The sequence below is a fragment of the Notolepis coatsorum genome, assembly GCF_963971535.1.
Source record: "Notolepis coatsorum genome assembly, chromosome: 15".
In the NCBI taxonomy this organism is placed as follows: Eukaryota; Metazoa; Chordata; class Actinopteri; order Aulopiformes; family Paralepididae; genus Notolepis; species Notolepis coatsorum.
Window position 1 is genome coordinate 94,802,830 of NC_140179.1, and position 17,500 is coordinate 94,820,329.

A 17,500-nucleotide genomic window follows, 5' to 3' on the forward strand; every position below is an offset into this window, starting at 1 on the left:
AAGGTAAATATATAGTATTTTCTTACTGAGTATAGTCACCAGTCAAAACTGAGCTGAGATGACCTGAGTTTAAACTGATCTAAACACTTGTTGTTGTTGTCTTTAACTCGACACAGTAACTCAGCCTCAACTGAGCTGGAGAGAGCATAAGTTACATCTTGACCTCTAACCTTTCCTCTCCCCGTCCTTTCAGAATAAACTGAACTGAGCAGAACAGAGCAGAACTGAGCGGTTCCATGTACTGTATGACACTCCAGTGCAGTTGTGTTTGGCACTGCGGTGTAAGAATATACATTGATCTAACCTCTAATCCACCCCTCCTCCTCAAACCCCCCCCCCCCCCCCCCCCCCCCCCCCCCCTCTCTTCTCACCAGGTGAATGACGCGATAGGAAACAGTTGGCCTGGGTCTATTTTATCACCTTAATCATCATCGGATCCTTTTTTGTGCTAAACTTGGTTCTCGGGGTGTTAAGCGGGTAAGGGGTAAGGGGTAAGGTGGGGTGGAGGGGGGGGGCTTGGGGTTGTCAGAGGGTACTGTCTAGATCAGTGGTTCTCAACCTGGGGTCCTGGGATGCCCCAGGGTCCTTGAGGGGGTTCCTGGGGGGTCCACAGAAAAATGGGGGAATAGTAATAGTTTAATTTCACTATTACTGTATTACTGTACTATTACTGGGGGTCCCTAAGATTAAATCACATCAAATGGGGGTACACAGCCTAATTTGTATAATTTTCTATAATTTGTGATATGATTTTTCCTTGACATAAAAGGTTGAGAGCCACTGCTCTGAATCTCATCCCCAGGAAGGATGAGCGGCATCACTTGTTGGCCAAGCTGCAAAATCGGCAACTTGTCAAAATTAGTTTAACAACAAAAAATGTGTTCATGAACATAATCTCTTACCTTTAACCCTAACCTTAGAGGGGCCCGTCTGCATAATGGGAAATGCCCATACTGTCTTCTCCAGAGTCAGACAATTAGATAGATACCAATGTATCCTCTGTGCGTTCAGTAGAAAGCTATCCGGCTGCAAGCTAGCCTAGCTTAGCACAAATTAATGGAAGCGAACATGGACCACTAGCCTAGCTGTTTGTTTTAAGTGTCCAACTTCCGTTAATGTGTGCTAAGCTAGGCTACAGTAGCTTGATGATGATGATGATGAATAGTTTATTTTCGGTCTTTGTTTACAGATAAATCAAAAACACACATGTGTGGACTTTCAAAAGGAAAAGAAAAAAATCACAAATCACAAATGTACATATTCAAAGTAAGCTCACACACAAAATCCAAACTCAATGACCGAAAAAAGGAATAGGCTGAAGCACATGCTTATTTTTGCCTATCCTTTACAATTCTTAAAAATTAAATATACTTTAATATAAGAAAGAAAAACTTAAAATATGCTGCAAGATATAAAAAAAAAAACAATTTCTTAAGATGTTTTACTCAAAACTGTACTCCTGAATTATTTTATCCTTCAGAGCCTTTTTAAATCTCCCCTGAGAGGTACACAACTTCAACCCGTCACTAAGACTATTCCACAATTTAACTCCCAAAATTTAAACACATCTAGCTTTTACATTAGTTCTTACCTTTTTATATGTTTTAAGAATACACAACCCTCTTAAATTATACTTTCCTTCCCTTGGTTGAAAGAGACATTGAATACAAGCTGGTAGGTTCTTACTCTTAGCACGGAAAATGATCTCCGGCTTGCAGCCGGATAGCTTTCTACTGAAATTGGGATCTATCTAATTGTCTGACTCTGATGGTAAGCACATTTCCTATACTACTGGTCTGCCCCTTTAACAGTTCTCACTGCCTACAAATGGGAAATTAATTAATTAAAAAAACCTCCCTTCCGGGCGATGGGATTCTAGACGCCACCGTGTCAAAAGTCTTGGCATTAACAACTAATTATCTTTCTCTGACTTCGGTTCTTGCCTGAATCTAAATGGGAATCTCTCCCTTGACTTTGGCTCAGTATGCTCACTGAAAAGAAACGCTTGAGGGCTTTTCACTTCCTGAATCCAACCAATCACTTGTCTCCCATCTGTCTCAGAATATACCCTCTCTCAGAGCTGTTTCAAATGGAAAAGAACTAAAGAGAGAGCCGTTATCCCTTCGTTCATATTATGTTTGAGAATGTAAAAATGATGACACGAAGCAATGTAGAGAAGTAGAGTCAATTCACGTCCAATTCCATCACTGCAACATATGAATCGAAAGCTGTGAATAATTCAATAATCTGCATTCATTCTGAATGAGCTGCTTTCCCAAAATTCTCCTGCCAATACATTTTTAAGGATATTATCTACTTCTAGAATTGATTGAATTGAATTGATTGAATTGATTGAATTGTCAAATTAACCCAGCTGTGGAGGTCAAAGGTTGCAGCCAAATAAACAAACTTCTCTCACTTTCTCACTTTCTATTCCTGACTGGCTGGCTGGCTCTTCAATATCTTCCTATCGATGCTTAGAACACTGGCTGAGGAGCGTTCCGTCCTCTAAACCCAACTGAACCCAAATCAGCGACCGCCTATGTCTTATGTACCTTGTGATTTGACCAAGAATCATGCAACATGTTGCTCTTGCCCCCAAATCTCCCATTCATTTAGCATTAGACATCCAAACCATGCACTCTTAGCTTCACCTGGTTCTCAAGAGGAACTTCAAACAGTAAGGGCGTCCTCATGTGACAGGTTAATATGTCATTCATTGTTTGTGTGGTATGCTGCCTACAAAAGTGGGTGGGAAGGTCAAGGTCGAGGTCAACTTTATTTATATATCACATTTAAAACGACCAAAGTGCTTTGCAATATAAAAACAGAGAAATAAAAAAAAAAATACAAAATACAGTATACACAAAATCAAAAGCTACAATACATTAAAACAATCACGACACGACCGGGGATGTGTGGCTCACCAAGCCTCAACACGCCAATGAAAACAGGTGAGTCTTCAGCTGTGCTTTAAAGGGGAACTATTTTCCTATTTCTTTCACTATTTGGGCACTTTTACACAATTCCTGTGAGTCTATGGAACACCTCTGTAAGTTTTTTTTCAAAAAAAATTCATTGTTTTGTATTTCTAATCAAGTACTCAAAAACAGCATTTTTCTACCTCAAGATCTTAAGCCGTTTTGAGGCTGGGCTCCAACCACTGTGTGGCCTGGTGCCAACTGCCACATCAACTGCCACATTATTATGCAGCTGAGTCTCTCTGACATCACAGATCAGCACATTTTCAGATGACTCAGTTCAGTGAGGGTGAATATTGTGAGAGGAAAATTGGAAAAATGCGCCAATATGAGAATTAGAGACATAGATCCTATTAATATAAGTCCACATAGCTAGGAAACAATGCTAAACACTGAAAAAGGCCATTTATAAGATAGTTCCCCTTTAAAAATATCTAGGGTCTGGGCAGACCAATTTGTAGCGGAAGACTGTTCCACAATTTAGGGGCAGGCACAGCAAAAGCTCGGTCACCTTTTGTTTTTAGCCTAGACCTAGGCAGATGGTAGATGGTTGCTACACACTGCTGAAGACGCCGGTCGCCATCTTTATTGTGGTTACGGTCATCATGAATTGTATTGAGAAATAGAGCGACGAGTGGAGAAAACGAAGGGTTCAAGTTTCAAGTTTATTAGAAAACATCACCACATCACAGGATCACATCACGTCACAACATTTTCACCATAAAGTACCATACAAATAATTACGCGTGAGTGTTTGCAGTTTCTGTTTGGATGATCACTATGAGCATAGCTTGAATGCTCTTGGCAGAAAAGACTGCAGATTTGTCAAAGCCTCCAGTAGGGGGCGCCAGACGCCTCCTTCGACAGCCGTTTGGTTTCTCCCTGCCGCCAGCCTGGGGAACACTCCACTCGGTGGGCCCGTGATGCGGCAGCACCTCCGCTCTATAGGCCACACTCTCCCCCCCTTCTCTGCCACAATAGGATGGGGGAAAAACAGCAGGTTTTGAGGTCCAAAGTGAAGAAAAAGCAGCAGGTTCTGAAGTCCAAAGTGAATGATGCCAATTTGTGGTGGAACCCGGACCCATTCATTGTGTCGTAGACGGATCTTCATGATCAATATAGGTTTAATACTAAAAAAAACACATATACAAGGTACATGTAGGTTAATTGAGCTTGCTGTTTCTGTGCCTGTAACAAGCCGTGGTCTAGCAGTGGCGAAACATCAAACCAAATTCAGATCTAACTTTCAGACTAAAACGTTGTAAATCAAATATGACTCCAGCAATAGCATAACAATCTTATACGGTTACAAATCTTTTATAGGTTCAAATTGGGCCAAACCCAACGCTCGTTGTTTTCGGTCACTGGCCACATTACACACCTGCTGCTGCTCACACCTATTCAAGCCCATGTCCATTCAGCCGTGGTGGAGAAAGGGTCATCCTTTCATTCAACTGTGTGCCCATTCATCCCAGAGACTCAGCCGAGTGTAACCGCTCATTTCACACACACTTGTAAACGGCTCACAAATTCACCCGTTGAATCATCCAGAGGCAAAGAACCAGCATGACTGATTTTACGTTTTTAATAATAATAATAATAATGGATTAAATGTTGTACCGCGCTCTACATTCGTGAGAATCTCAGAGTGCTACAGGAGATAAAGACAAAAGTTAAATGAATAAAACAATTTAAAATGAATAAAAACAATTAAAAAGACTAACAACCAGTGAAATGGAAGAACCTAAGAGTAAAATTAAATAAAAATAGTAAAATGAATAGAAGTAAAAAATAAAAGTAAAAGAAAATTCAGGCAAAAGCCTTGTTAAAAAGAAATGTTTTTAGGCCCCTTTTAAAAACCTCGACGGATTGTGGTGCTCTCAGGTGGATGGGGAGAGCATTCCAAAGTCTGGGTGTGGGTTTTTCAGATGAACAACGTTGTCAAAGACAATAATGTACATGCCGCGTGATATGGAGTGTTATGTGTATGTTCATAGTTAAAGACAGTAGAGGAGATTCGAAGTGACTTGACAGCTGCAAATACATACTAAAACACGACAGTTATCTCTGTGGGAGAGAACGTCAATGATTGCTTCACTAAGAGTCATGGATCTGGCCTCAGATGAGTGTCATGCTCAAGGCCGGGCTAATGACACTATCAAATGATCCCTTTAGAGATGTGTTCATCATGTGTGACTCTCTGCAGTGTGGATCTGGTAGAAACAGCCCTGGGGGGCCGGGGGGGGGGGGGGGCCTGGCTGACTGACGCTCTGTCTGCCCGCTGACTAATGGTACTGTCAACACATAACAACACAACTACGCAACGACACACATTGACCTTTTACTGCCTTCACTCCGCTGTCAGTCTGTGTGTGTGCGTGTGCGTGTGGGTGTGTGGGTGCGTGCGTGTGTGTGCGTGTGTGTGTGTGTGCGTGTGTGCATGTGTGTGCGTGTGTTCGCCTGTGTGTGTGTGTGTGTGTGTGTGTGTGTGTGTGTGTGTGTGTGTGTGTGTGTGTGTGTGTGTGTGTGTGTGTGTGTGTGTGTGTGTGTGTGCGTGCGTGCATATTATCTGCACAGAGCGAGAATGAGAGAGAGAGAAAGAGAGAGAGCGGGTAGTTCAGATAGAAAGAAAGAGAGGGAGGGAGGGAGGGAGAGGAGAAGAAGGAGGGAGGGGTGATAAGGTGCAGCAGTGACTCAGGAGGCGGAGCGGGTCGTCTGGTAATTATGATGGTTCTCGGTTTGATCCCGGGCTCCTCCCGGCAGCGTGTCCAAGTGTCCTTGAGCAAGACACTGGACGTCAAACTGCCTCCGATGTGTGTGTGTGTGTGTGTGTGTGTGTGTGTGTGTGTGTGTGTGTGTGTGTGTGTGTGTGTGTGCGTGTGCGTGTGCGTGTGCGTGTGCGTGTGCGTGTGCGTGTGTGTGTGTGTGTGTGTGTGTGTGACCGTGGGTGAATGTGAGGCATATGTTGCAAAGTGCTTTGGTTGAGAGCGCTATATAAATGCAGTCAATTTAATAGTCCAAGGAGGAGAGCGGGGGGATGATGGGCAGATGATCATTTAGTTTAGTCTATACTACTGCTCTCTCTCTCTCTCTCTCTCTCTCTCGCTGTCTAAAATACAAGCACACACACACACACACACACACACACACACACACACACACACACACACACACACACACACACACACACACACACACAGATCAATAGGTTTGGGTCTGCTGCAAAATATTAAGCTAGTCAGACAATAGCTGTGTGTGTGTGTGTGTGTGTGTGTGTGTGTGTGTGTGTGTGTGTGTGTGTGTGTGTGTGTGTGTGTGTGTGTGTGTGTGTGTGTGTGTGTGTGTGTGTGTGTGTGTGTGTGTGTGTGTGTCCTGATCTTGATCTGTGTGTGTGTGTGTGTGTGTGTGTGTGTGTGTGTGTGTGTGTGTGTGTGTGTGTGTGTGTGTGTGTGTGTGTGTGTGTGTGTGTGTGTGTGTGTGTGTGTGTGTGTGTGTGTGTGTGTGTGTGTGCGTGCGTGCGTGTGTGTGTACCGATGATATACTAGTATATTTTTATACTTAATACTTGGCTGCTCAACACACCAGCTAGAAGATCACAAATCGGTCCATAATATCCAAAAGTCCAGTTCCTCCAGAGATACAGTATTCTCCAGTTCATAACGCACAACTTGATGCCACTACTGTAGTCTCCAGTTCCTAACGCACACATTGATGTCACTACTGTAGTGACTTTTCAATTGCAAATACTTCATGGACAGAACTCACCCCAATCCTTAACCAGCTATACGTAATGTTAATTACGACAAGACAGCTCTTTCGACTGTAAATCACTGGTGGCACCATTCATGTTCTACAGTAAAAGATGCGTTTGGTACTGGAGACTACCGTATCTCTCTTAACATTACAGAGAACACATTCTTGATACTTGATATGAACATTTTATATATATATAAATCAGAGAGCAAAGAACTAAGAGCCAACAGAGCAGATGTGGCACTCAATTCATCTTTATTATGTACTTTTAAAGTTTAAACAAGTTTAAACAGTTGAGCATCAAGGTGCTTAAAAAAGTGATTCTGAATTATGTCCGCTGGATCTGTGGCATGTCTAGAGTGTAGACTGTTCTTTTCCCACTAGTACATTGTGTTCCTGTAGTTCTTAATGACATGCTTTAATTCATGTTTCTCTCCTGACACCTTAGAGTTATTTCAAAGCGTTGCATCACATCATTATCCTTCGTCCTTTTGCACCCCCACAGCATCGCCCCCTGCTGTCTCCTGTGGAGTCCAAGGATGTATGTGAAACAAGTGACAGTTGAACCATTGCACTGAAGAACCATATAAGTCTGTTTGAACAGCTTATGTATTTGCAGTTGTGAAGTCAATTCAAATCACTTGGGAGTGTGAATGTGATATATCACAAGAAACGACTCAACCTCTACTGTCTTGAACTATGAAAGAACACAACACTCTAACTTACCATCTTTAGATGATAAAGTACTCAACTTCTACTGTCTTTAACTACTGTATGAATGAACTCAACACTCTAACTTACCATCTTTAGATGATAAAGTACTCAACCTCTACTGTCTTGAACTATGAAAGAATACAACACTCTAACGTACCATCTTTAGGTGATAACGTACTCAACCTCGACTGCCTTTAACTATGAACGAACACAACACTCTAACTTACCATCTTTAGATACGTTTCAAGTTTCTTTATTAGTTGTCATGCAGAAGTACAGAATACTTTTATATAAAATGCTTCTTTCTGTTTTGCTCCAGAGATTGTGCTAGATAAAAATAGATAAGTATAAAATAAGTATAGTAAGTATAAAATAGAAGTCAAGTACGTAGACAAAAGTGTTCAGTATATACATATATACAATGTACAATGCAGAGTAGAAGTAACTGAGTTACAATACAATATACTATACAATACAAAGCAGAAATGGGATGAGGTACAATTTAGGTACAATTTACAGTAAGGTGTAATGAGGTATGGGTTGTAGTGCAAATTCTTTACCAATAAATATAAAGTGTGTTTAAGTGTTCTAAAGTGGGTAAAGTGGGTGCTGCAGTGAGTTGTTTGTTTAAAGTGAGTGTGTGCGTGTGGATGTGTGTGCTGTGAGTGCATTTGATGGTTGTTACATAGTGTTATTGTCATTTAGCATTCTGATGGCCTGAGGATAGAAGCTTCTTCTGAGTCTCTCTGTGCTTGCCATGAGACTCCGGTATCGCTTGCCTGACCGCAACAGTTCAAAGAGGCAGTTGTTTGGGTGGCTGGAGTCTTTGATAATTCTCTTAGCCTTACCCATGCACCGCTTGTTGTAAATGTCCTGGAGAGTGGGAAGCCCCCCTCCAATTGTGCGTTCGGCTGAACGGGCCACTCTCTGTATACTGCTACGGTCTTGTGCGGTGCTATTCCCAAACCAGGAGGTGATATTGCCAGTCAGGATGCTCTCTATTGTGCATGAGTAGAAGTTCTTAATGATCTTCTGACTGACTTGGAACTTCCTTAGGCGCCTGAGGAAGTAGAGGCGTTGCCGTGCCTTCTTCACAACACTGTCAATGTCAAGTCCTCGGATATGTGGACTCCGAGGTACTTGAAACTGTTCACTCTCTCAACCGGTGCCCCGTCGATGCTGAGGGGGCTGTAGTCCCTGACCCCCGACCTCCTGAAGTCCACAATCATCTCTTTTGTTTTGCTGACGTTCAGGGAGAGGCAGTTCTCCTGACACCACTGCGACAGATTCTCTACCTCTTCCAGGTAGGCCCTCTCGTCGTTGGCAGAGATCAGGCCCACCACTACTGTGTCATCAGCAAATTTGATGATTGTGTTGTTGTTCCGCTGTGCCACACAGTCATGTGTGTACAGGGAGTAGAGGAGGGGACTCAGAACACAGCCCTGGGGGGCCCCTATGTTGAGCGTGATGGATGAGGAGGTGCAGTTGCCGGCTCTTACCACCTGGGGTCTGCCCGTCAGGAAGTCCAAGACCCACTGGCAGAGGTCATAGTTCAAGCCCAGGTCCCTGAGCTTGGCTATGAGTTTGGAGGGGACTATGGTATTGAATGCTGAGCTGTAGTCGATGAACAGCATTCTCACATAGTTCCCCTGCCTCTTGTCCAGGTGTGATGCTGCTGTGTGCAGCACATGGGCTATGGCGTCCTCCATGGACCTGTTGGGGCGATATGCAAATTGCAGGGGGTCCAGGTTGATGGGGAGGGAGGAACAGATGTAGCCCTTCACTAGCTTCTCAAAGCACTTCATGGCTATGGAGGTGAGAGCTACAGGGCGGTAGTCGTTGAGGCAAGCGGGCGTAGATTTTTTGGGTACAGGGATAATGGTGGACTTCTTCAGACAGGTGGGGATGACAGCCTGTTCTAAGGACAGGTTAAATATGTCAGTGAATACCGGGGCCAGTTGGTCGGCACAGACTTTTAGGACGCGGCCGGGGATGCCGTCCGGTCCTGCTGCCTTCCTGATATTCACTTTCTTAAAGGTCCTCCTCACCTCATGTTCTGTTATCCTGAACACTGAGTCTCCATCAGCAGTGCCCCCCCCCCTCTATTGCAGTGGTTTGTAGGCTGGTGTTGTTATTCACAGCCTCAAACCTCGCATAGAAGGTATTGAGATAATTTGCTAAGGAGATGTCACTGTTCACCTTGAGGGAGGTGCCTTTGTAATCTGTCATCGTTCTGAGGCCCTGCCACATACCTCTAGAGTCAGCCTGTTCAAACTGAAGTTCAACTTTATCCCTGTAACGCCGTTTTGCCTCTATTACTGCTCTCCTGACGTTGTAATGACGTTTGAAATCATTGTTCCTCTGCAAGCTTAAAACAGACTTATATTTGTCTTCGTCTGAGGTACTTAATTGACCAATCTCAAACCCTGCCCTCTTGATTCTCAAAATCAAAACTTTTGTTTGTCCGAGGGAAGCAGCGGTTGTGATTGGAGGATCATGAAAAGAGGGCGGGTTATCCACATAAGGATATCCAGATGTCACTTGATTAAATTTTTTTTAATTCCAAATAGTTGAATTGTATCAAAACATGTAATATTCCCGGACATTATTGGCCCGTTATCTTTCACTTGAACAGGAATTAATAGGAAGGGACATGTTGCGTAATCACAGTGGAGAGGAGGAGATGATGGAGAAACCAGTAGGACCGTACTGTTGCAGCTGGGACTGGCAGACATGTTTTCCTACTCAGTATTATTAAATAAGTACAGAGCGGAAGCTGTAGATTTTGGTTATTCTTAGAATGAATGAATGAATGAATGAATGAATGAATGAATGAATGAATGAATGAATGAATGAAAGAAATGAATGAATTATTTTATTTCAAATGTTTACAAATAAATAAACAAACAAATAATTTTTCGAACATTTTCACAAATAAACAAACGAAAAGGATAGGTTTGAAGCCGAAGGCTTATAGAGCAACCTACCCCTAATTCAAAAAACAAATTCAAAAAAGTTAAAGTTTTCAAAATATAACAAACAAAAAAATAAATCAACAATCAAAAATCAACAAAAACCGATGCAGAAAAGAACAAAAAAAGTTAAAGTTTGCAAGATAAAACAAACAAACAAACAAACAAACAAACAAACAAAAATCAACAATCAACAAATAAGTAAATAAATATTAAATGACAGAAAGAGCCAGAGGGGAAAGAAAGGTGCACGTGGAATCAAACCTGTGACCCGAGAGTAACATGAAGTGTTCCAGAATGCTCACTGAACTTTGGTTGTTTAGCTTCACAAAAATCGCAACCCGCCTTGTTTGTCTCTGTGCAGCTCTCACGGCGGTCGGGTGCCGGTCTCACCTAGTGTAGTTTTAATTGCCATTATTAGGGCTGCAACGATGAGTCGATCGTGAAATGTTGGTCTATTTGCATATTCATGACCGACACGTCGTTACTTATGTGCCGTCTTTGCAGTGGAAATTACGTTCTAAATATAAATAACTTCTCTTAAACCACTGTTTGTGATTCTGCTTAAAGCCAGGACTCGACAGTGTGCATTTCACTCTCTCTCTCTCTCTCTCTCTCTCTCTCTCTCTCTCTCTCTCTCTCTCTCTCTCTCTCTCTCTCTCTCTCTCTCTCTCTCTCTCTCTCTCTCTCTCTCTCTCTCTCTCTCTCTCTCTCTCTCTCTCTCTCTCTCTCTCTCTCTCTCTCTCTCCCTGTTTTTCAGCATTTAGCTACATGCATAGGTACATTGTATGTAATGGTAAACAATGTCATAGTAACTGGTGGGTGTCATATTATATAATAAAGTAGCTATGACTCAATAAATATTAAGCAGTAATGGCATGTAGGTTACTTGCCCTAAATGGTCAATGGTAAATGTTACCTGTTACCTATCCACTTCGTGCCTAGTGGCACATAAGGCCTTCACAGAGCGTTTCCACTTCTCCCGCTCAGCTGCCATTGTTCTTGCTTCAGGCCATGAGCTCCACCCTGCCTCTTTTATTTCTCCACTGTGCGTACGTTCCAATTCCCAATTTTCATGGTTTCCTTCGGATGCACTAGTGGCCTATATTCGGCCCAAAGGCGTCCTCTCGGCTTTGGCCCTTGGGTGTCATGGTGTCTCTCCTGTTGCAAGAAGGACCGGCTATGGCGTCTCTCGAAGATTGTGTGAATTTGCTCTGTTTCTGGTTTCTGTAATAATAAAGTGTTTTCTCCGGGAGCGGGTTATCGGCCCTCAGCCCAACCCCCCAACCTGGAGGACCAGTTGGATCACTCTTCGTCTGGTCTCTCTCCTTCGACCTGTTCGGCTTGGGTGACCCTGCTAGGAGGACAAGACTCCTGCCGACATAGCTCTAGGGGTCATTGAGACACACAAACTGCCCCACCGCGTTAAGGTGGTGGTCCGTTGGAGCATGGTATAAATGGCTGCATTTATATAGCCAACCTGCTCATCGGGAGCAATTAGGGGTTAAGTGTCTTGCTCAAGGACACAGGAGGAGTGGGAATCGAACCGGGAACCTCCGGATTTCTCTACCTCCCGAGCCACAAAACATTCTTGTTGGTAACAATCATTGGATAGTACATTGGATAATTCTACAATTGTTGTGGTTTTTTTTTCTGGTAAATTAATCATTCAGATGAATCGACTAATCAATACAATAATCAACAGATTAATCAGTAACAAAATAATCATTAGTTGCAGCCCTAATTGCCTATAACCTTAACTGTGACCCTAACCAGGAAAACCTCACACCTCCTCCTGACCTCATCTGCAGAGGGAAAAAACATCCAAAACAGGACCTATAAAAAAACGACAACATGTTGCATGAGGACAAATTCAAACGTGTTATTATTATTATTATATTACTCATTATCTGGTCAATGAAATTAGTTGGTTGGACACTGTTCAGAGAGAACTGTACCTTTCAGCTCAGTCAAGTACTTATTTTTACTGTCTAACCCCCGAGCGCCAACTCTGTCTCTCTTCCTCTGTTTCTGCTCTCCGTTCAGAATGTGCTCTCTCTCCTTTCATACCGCTTCTTTCCATCTTTTCTCCTGCCAGGTCTCCCTGACGAAGACTGCTTTGTCTTGTGTCACATGACGAAGACGGTTTTGTCTTGTGTCACATGACGAAGACTGTTTTGTCTTGTGTCACGTGACGAAGACCGCTTTGTCTTGTGTCACGTGACGGAGATGTTTTGGTATATACACTGTGACGGCATATGACCTCGCATGAATGAGGTGGATGTTCAGATTATGTCTGTTTGTTGAGATTCTCTCCATCTCTCTTCTCCTCTCCTCCTGCTCCTATCATCCATCCACCTTCATCCCTTCATCTATTGTCTCCTCTCTCTTTTCGTCTCTCCTTTCTCCTCATCCCTCCTGTCTTCTCTCGATCCCTCCACCCGTCCCTCTCACCTCTATCTATCCCTCCCTCCATCCCTCTCTCCTCTGTCTTCTCTTGATACATCCCTCCGTACCTCTCTCCTCTGCTCTATCATCCCTCTTGCCTCTATCCATCCCTCCCTCCATCCCTCTCTCCTCTTTCCTCTCCTCTCTTTTCTCGTCCTACCTTCTTATCCCTTCTCCTCTCCCCTGGTCCCATCCCTCCATCCCTCTCTCCTCTCTCTCTCCTCCCCTCCTCCTCCTCCCTCCATCCATCCCTCCATCCTTCTCCTGTGCTCCTCCCAGAGAGTTTTCCAAAGAGAGAGAGAAGGCGAAGGCCCGCGGAGACTTCCAGAAACTGAGAGAGAAGCAACAGCTGGAGGAGGATCTCAAGGTAGGAGGAGAATCTGTGTGTGTGCTTGTGTGTGTGTGTGTGTGTGTGTGTGTGTGTGTGTGTGTGTGTGTGTGTGTGTGTGTGTGTGTGTGTGTGTGTGTGTGTGTGTGTGTGTGTGTGTGTGTGTGTGTGTGTGTGTGTGTGTGTGTGTGTGTGTGTGTGTGTGTGTGTGTGTGTGTGTGTGTGCGTGCGTGCGTGCGTGCGTGCGTGCGTGCGTGCGTGCGTGCGTGCGTGCGTGTGTGTGTTGTCCTACAGAGGCCACTGAGCAGCTACCTGTTGGTACCTTAATTCTTGATGGTGGGGAGAACGACATGGTCTTTCTGTGAGTTCAAAAAGGTTATCCAGGTTTTTTGTGGTGCTGGAGGCGACTCCTTTCAGGCTCCGCTGAGACACCTGATGTATAAATGTATCTGTCGTCTGAATGTGTCTCCGAATAGGATCATCCTGTTGCCGTCTCAGCCGAGTCTCAGTGACATCAAGCTCCAGTCTTGTATCTGGAAGTATTGCTACAGTGCCCTGTTGTAGAGCTGCTATTGGTTTATGTTTTTATTTATTGTGGTGATGTCACTTGTTGATTATGTTTCTGTGTTTTTTTACTCCGTGGACCCTGTGTCTGTTAATAAAGGTGATTTGTTAAAGCTGAAATTAAATATAAATCATCGCCCACGCGACGCTAGACATGTTTTGCAAAACATTAAATATATTTGGAATAGTTTGTGATAAAGACTTGCCTTAAATTGTAAATGTGAATCGAGAGATTCTCCTCTCTCTGTCAAAATTGAAAATTGTCTCCCTCTCTGTCGCACACAGGGTCCATACTTCTGAAAGTCCCCAAATTGTCTCGTGAACTCTGACTTAAGCTCGCTCATGTACAGTATTTGCATATTTTAGCAGTGCTGATGCTGTGCTGCGACGACAGTTCCCTTATGTGTCTGAAGTAGCGGAAAGTGGAAGTATAGCAACATCATTTGAAAAAATTGCTAGCTTTTGCTGACAAAAGCCGTCCATGTGTCAAACATGTCCAAAACAGTCTGCCCTGCACCTTGCAGTCGGAGATTGAGCTTGTTGAGGCGCCTCGTAATATCCGTGAGAAACATCAGTTTCACAACCCACTTCTCGTCCTCGAGTTCTGGGTAGTATTGACCTTTTTCAGCCAGGAAGGCCTTGATGGCATCAAAGCAGCAGACAAACACTGCAAAAATCTCGAGAGGGAGATCTTTGTATGCGCATTTCGTTTCCTCCAGCAGGGCCTGGAGCTGTCAGTGTGTCAGAGCAGATCGCTTAACTATGAAGTTAACAATGTTTGCCACCGTAGCCATAACCTCATTGGGATCTGAGTTTGACATCTTTGCGCAGAGGTTTTCTTCTTGGTGTATTACGCAGTGGCGTTTCACCGTGGCGTGACCGACTTCTTCCTCCATTAATTTCACCGCTCTCCCTTCTGTTTCCCGACCAAAATCGTCCTGAAAATCAATCCCTCTCTCCTCAAAGTGTTCTATAAACACCTTGGCTATGTCCTAACTAGGGATGTCCGATATTATCGGCCTACCGATATTACCGGCCGATATCGGCATTAAAATGTGATATCGGAAAATATCGGTATCGGTTTAAATTCTTTTTTATTTTAATTATTTATTTTTTTACATTTCTATAAACTTTATTTACCCAGGCAAGCAAGTAAGAACAAATTCTGATTTTATTTATTGTCAAAAGTATGCATAATGTTGTGTTAATTCCACAACAAGAGATATGTAATGTTAATTACCTGAAATTATTCAGTTTTTTGGGGGGGGAAACCCTGCATATATTGGTATCGGTTGATATCGGTTGATATCGGTATCAAAAATTAAGAGTTGGACAATATCGGTATATCGGTATCGGTAAAAAAGCCAATATCGAGCATCCCTAGTCCTAACCTTTTGTTGTGTCAGTCATTGGCGTTAAACAGCAGAGCTCCTCTCTCACAGTCAAATCACAGTATCTGGCCATGATGACTGCCAAACGTGGTACAGTATGTCGTTCACGTCCACGCTCTCTCGTGAAGTGCAAGGCTAAACACTGCGGCGTCTTTTAACCCAGCTGTTTGCTGTGCTCGGACATTTTTTGATGTGTCGTTCAACACTTCTAGCTGACATGGGGATATCTTTTATTCTCGATTTGATTGTCTCTTTGTTTGGTAAGCCTTCAAACAGAACCTCTGAGCTACATAGAAAAGCCTCCTTAATAGATTTAATAATAGATCAGTGAATGGCTTTCCATGTGTCACAATGCAATGAGCAATGATGCATGGTGTTTAGCAGTGGTGAAGACTTTGAGGGTGCTGGCTTGCTTCAGTCGCATGGTGTTTAGCAGTGGTGAAGACTTTGAGGGTGCTGGCTGCTTCAGTCGCATGGTGTTTAGCAGTGGTGAAGACTTTGAGGGTGCTGGCTGCTTCAGTCGCATGGTGTTTAGCAGTGGTGAAGACTTTGAGGGTGCTGGCTTGCTTCAGTCGCATGGGTTTTAGCAGTGGTGAAGACTTTGAGGGTGCTGGCTTGCTTCAGTCGCATGGGTTTTAGCAGTGGTGAAGACTTTGAGGGTGCTGGCTTGCTTCAGTCGCATGGTGTTTAGCAGTGGTGAAGACTTTGAGGGTGCTGGCTGCTTCAGTCGCATGGTGTTTAGCAGTGGTGAAGACTTTGAGGGTGCTGGCTTGCTTCAGTCGCATGGGTTTTAGCAGTGGTGAAGACTTTGAGGGTGCTGGCTTGCTTCAGTCGCATGGGTTTTAGCAGTGGTGAAGACTTTGAGGGTGCTGGCTTGCTTCAGTCGCATGGTGTTTAGCAGTGGTGAAGACTTTGAGGGTGATGGCTGCTTCAGTCGCATGGTGTTTAGCAGTGGTGAAGACTTTGAGGGTGCTGGCTGCTTCAGTCGCATGGTGTTTAGCAGTGGTGAAGACTTTGAGGGTGCTGGCTGCTTCAGTCGCATGGTGTTTAGCAGTGGTGAAGACTTTGAGGGTGCTGGCTTGCTTCCCATACCTGGACACGGCACGTTTGATGGATTCTGCCTTGTCCGCCTGATCTTTGAAAGTTGGTCTCAAAATGGCCCTTAACACCTGACGTTCAGCAAACAACATTGTCCAAACATGAAGCACACATGGCACGGTCCTTCTGACAAACAAAACCGTACTCTTCTGTCCACGAGGGCTGGAATGCCCGAACTTCCTTTACTTATAGCTTCCTTAGCTAGCGGGGGTTGCCATCATGACATCTATGCACTGTGATACCATGGGAAATGTGAGCGGAGGCGGGAGGCGGGAGGCTACCTTCAATGAACTAAATTTAAAAAATAACGCAGTGCAACAGCCAATGGCTGTTCAAGAGGTGATTTGACATGCTAGCTGCAAAAAAGTCGACTTACAAACGATAACCTGCGGGAGGATTTCAACAAGATAAATGCGACAACAGTCCAGTGCGAAATATGAAAAGCGAAGTTTGAAAAAAAAAAAGTATAAAAAGAATCCTCTTGCATGCGCTTATCAGCAGCTTTTAAAAAATGATTAAAACCTTTATTTAACCAGGTTGTCTCATTGAGATTGGAAATGGCTTTTACAAGAAAGACCTGGCCAAAAAAAGCAGCATACAATGTTATAGACACACATTACATATTACAATGCAATTAAAATTAAAAAAAAAATTATGAAAGACAGAACAAGTTACACATTGAAGGCAGATTTTAAAACAAACTTTGGTTACATTTTCATTTTTTCTTTTAGTGAAATGCCGTCGCAGGGTTGCCTAGGGTTGCCGACCCCTGCTTTGGAGGGTTAATAGATTAGCTGAAAAAAGTACTTTTTAAATGCATAGGTTGCTTCTTATTATGCATGAAAGCTAAAGCATGGGCCGGATTTTGTCAACAAAACAGCTGGTAGCACAGGGTTGATCGACCCTGGACACCATGACTAGACGAGACATTCTGACAGCAAGGAGTTTTGAAAATGACTGTCCAGAAATAGTTATTGCAGCTTTAAAATAGGAGCTATGAAGATGATGTCATTCTGAATGAAACCATGCTGTGTGTCTGCAGGGCTACTTGGACTGGATCACTCAGGCAGAAGACATAGACCCAGAGAACGAAGAGAGGGACTGGACGATGACAAGCCAAGAAACCGTGAGTCACTGTATGAGAGAGAGGGAGGGGAGAGACGGAGGGAGAGAGAGTGAGAGGGGGGCAGAGAGAGGGAGGGAGAGAGAGTGAGAGGGAGGGAGAGGGGGGAGAGAGAGTGAGAGGGGGGC

General features: G+C 43.7%; 1 protein-coding gene across 1 annotated transcript in view; it reads left to right on the forward strand.

The window, feature by feature from the left end:
- The window catches only part of cacna1c (calcium channel, voltage-dependent, L type, alpha 1C subunit), a gene marked incomplete at both ends in the record, with an annotated part of 188,360 nt that overhangs the window by 20,669 nt on the left and 150,191 nt on the right, over window positions 1–17,500 (forward strand). Inside the window, 5 exon segments of the mRNA XM_084331098.1 lie at window positions 375–399; window positions 402–477; window positions 13,148–13,235; window positions 17,292–17,340; window positions 17,343–17,375. Of these exon segments, the coding sequence (XP_084187224.1) occupies window positions 375–399; window positions 402–477; window positions 13,148–13,235; window positions 17,292–17,340; window positions 17,343–17,375 (271 nt within the window).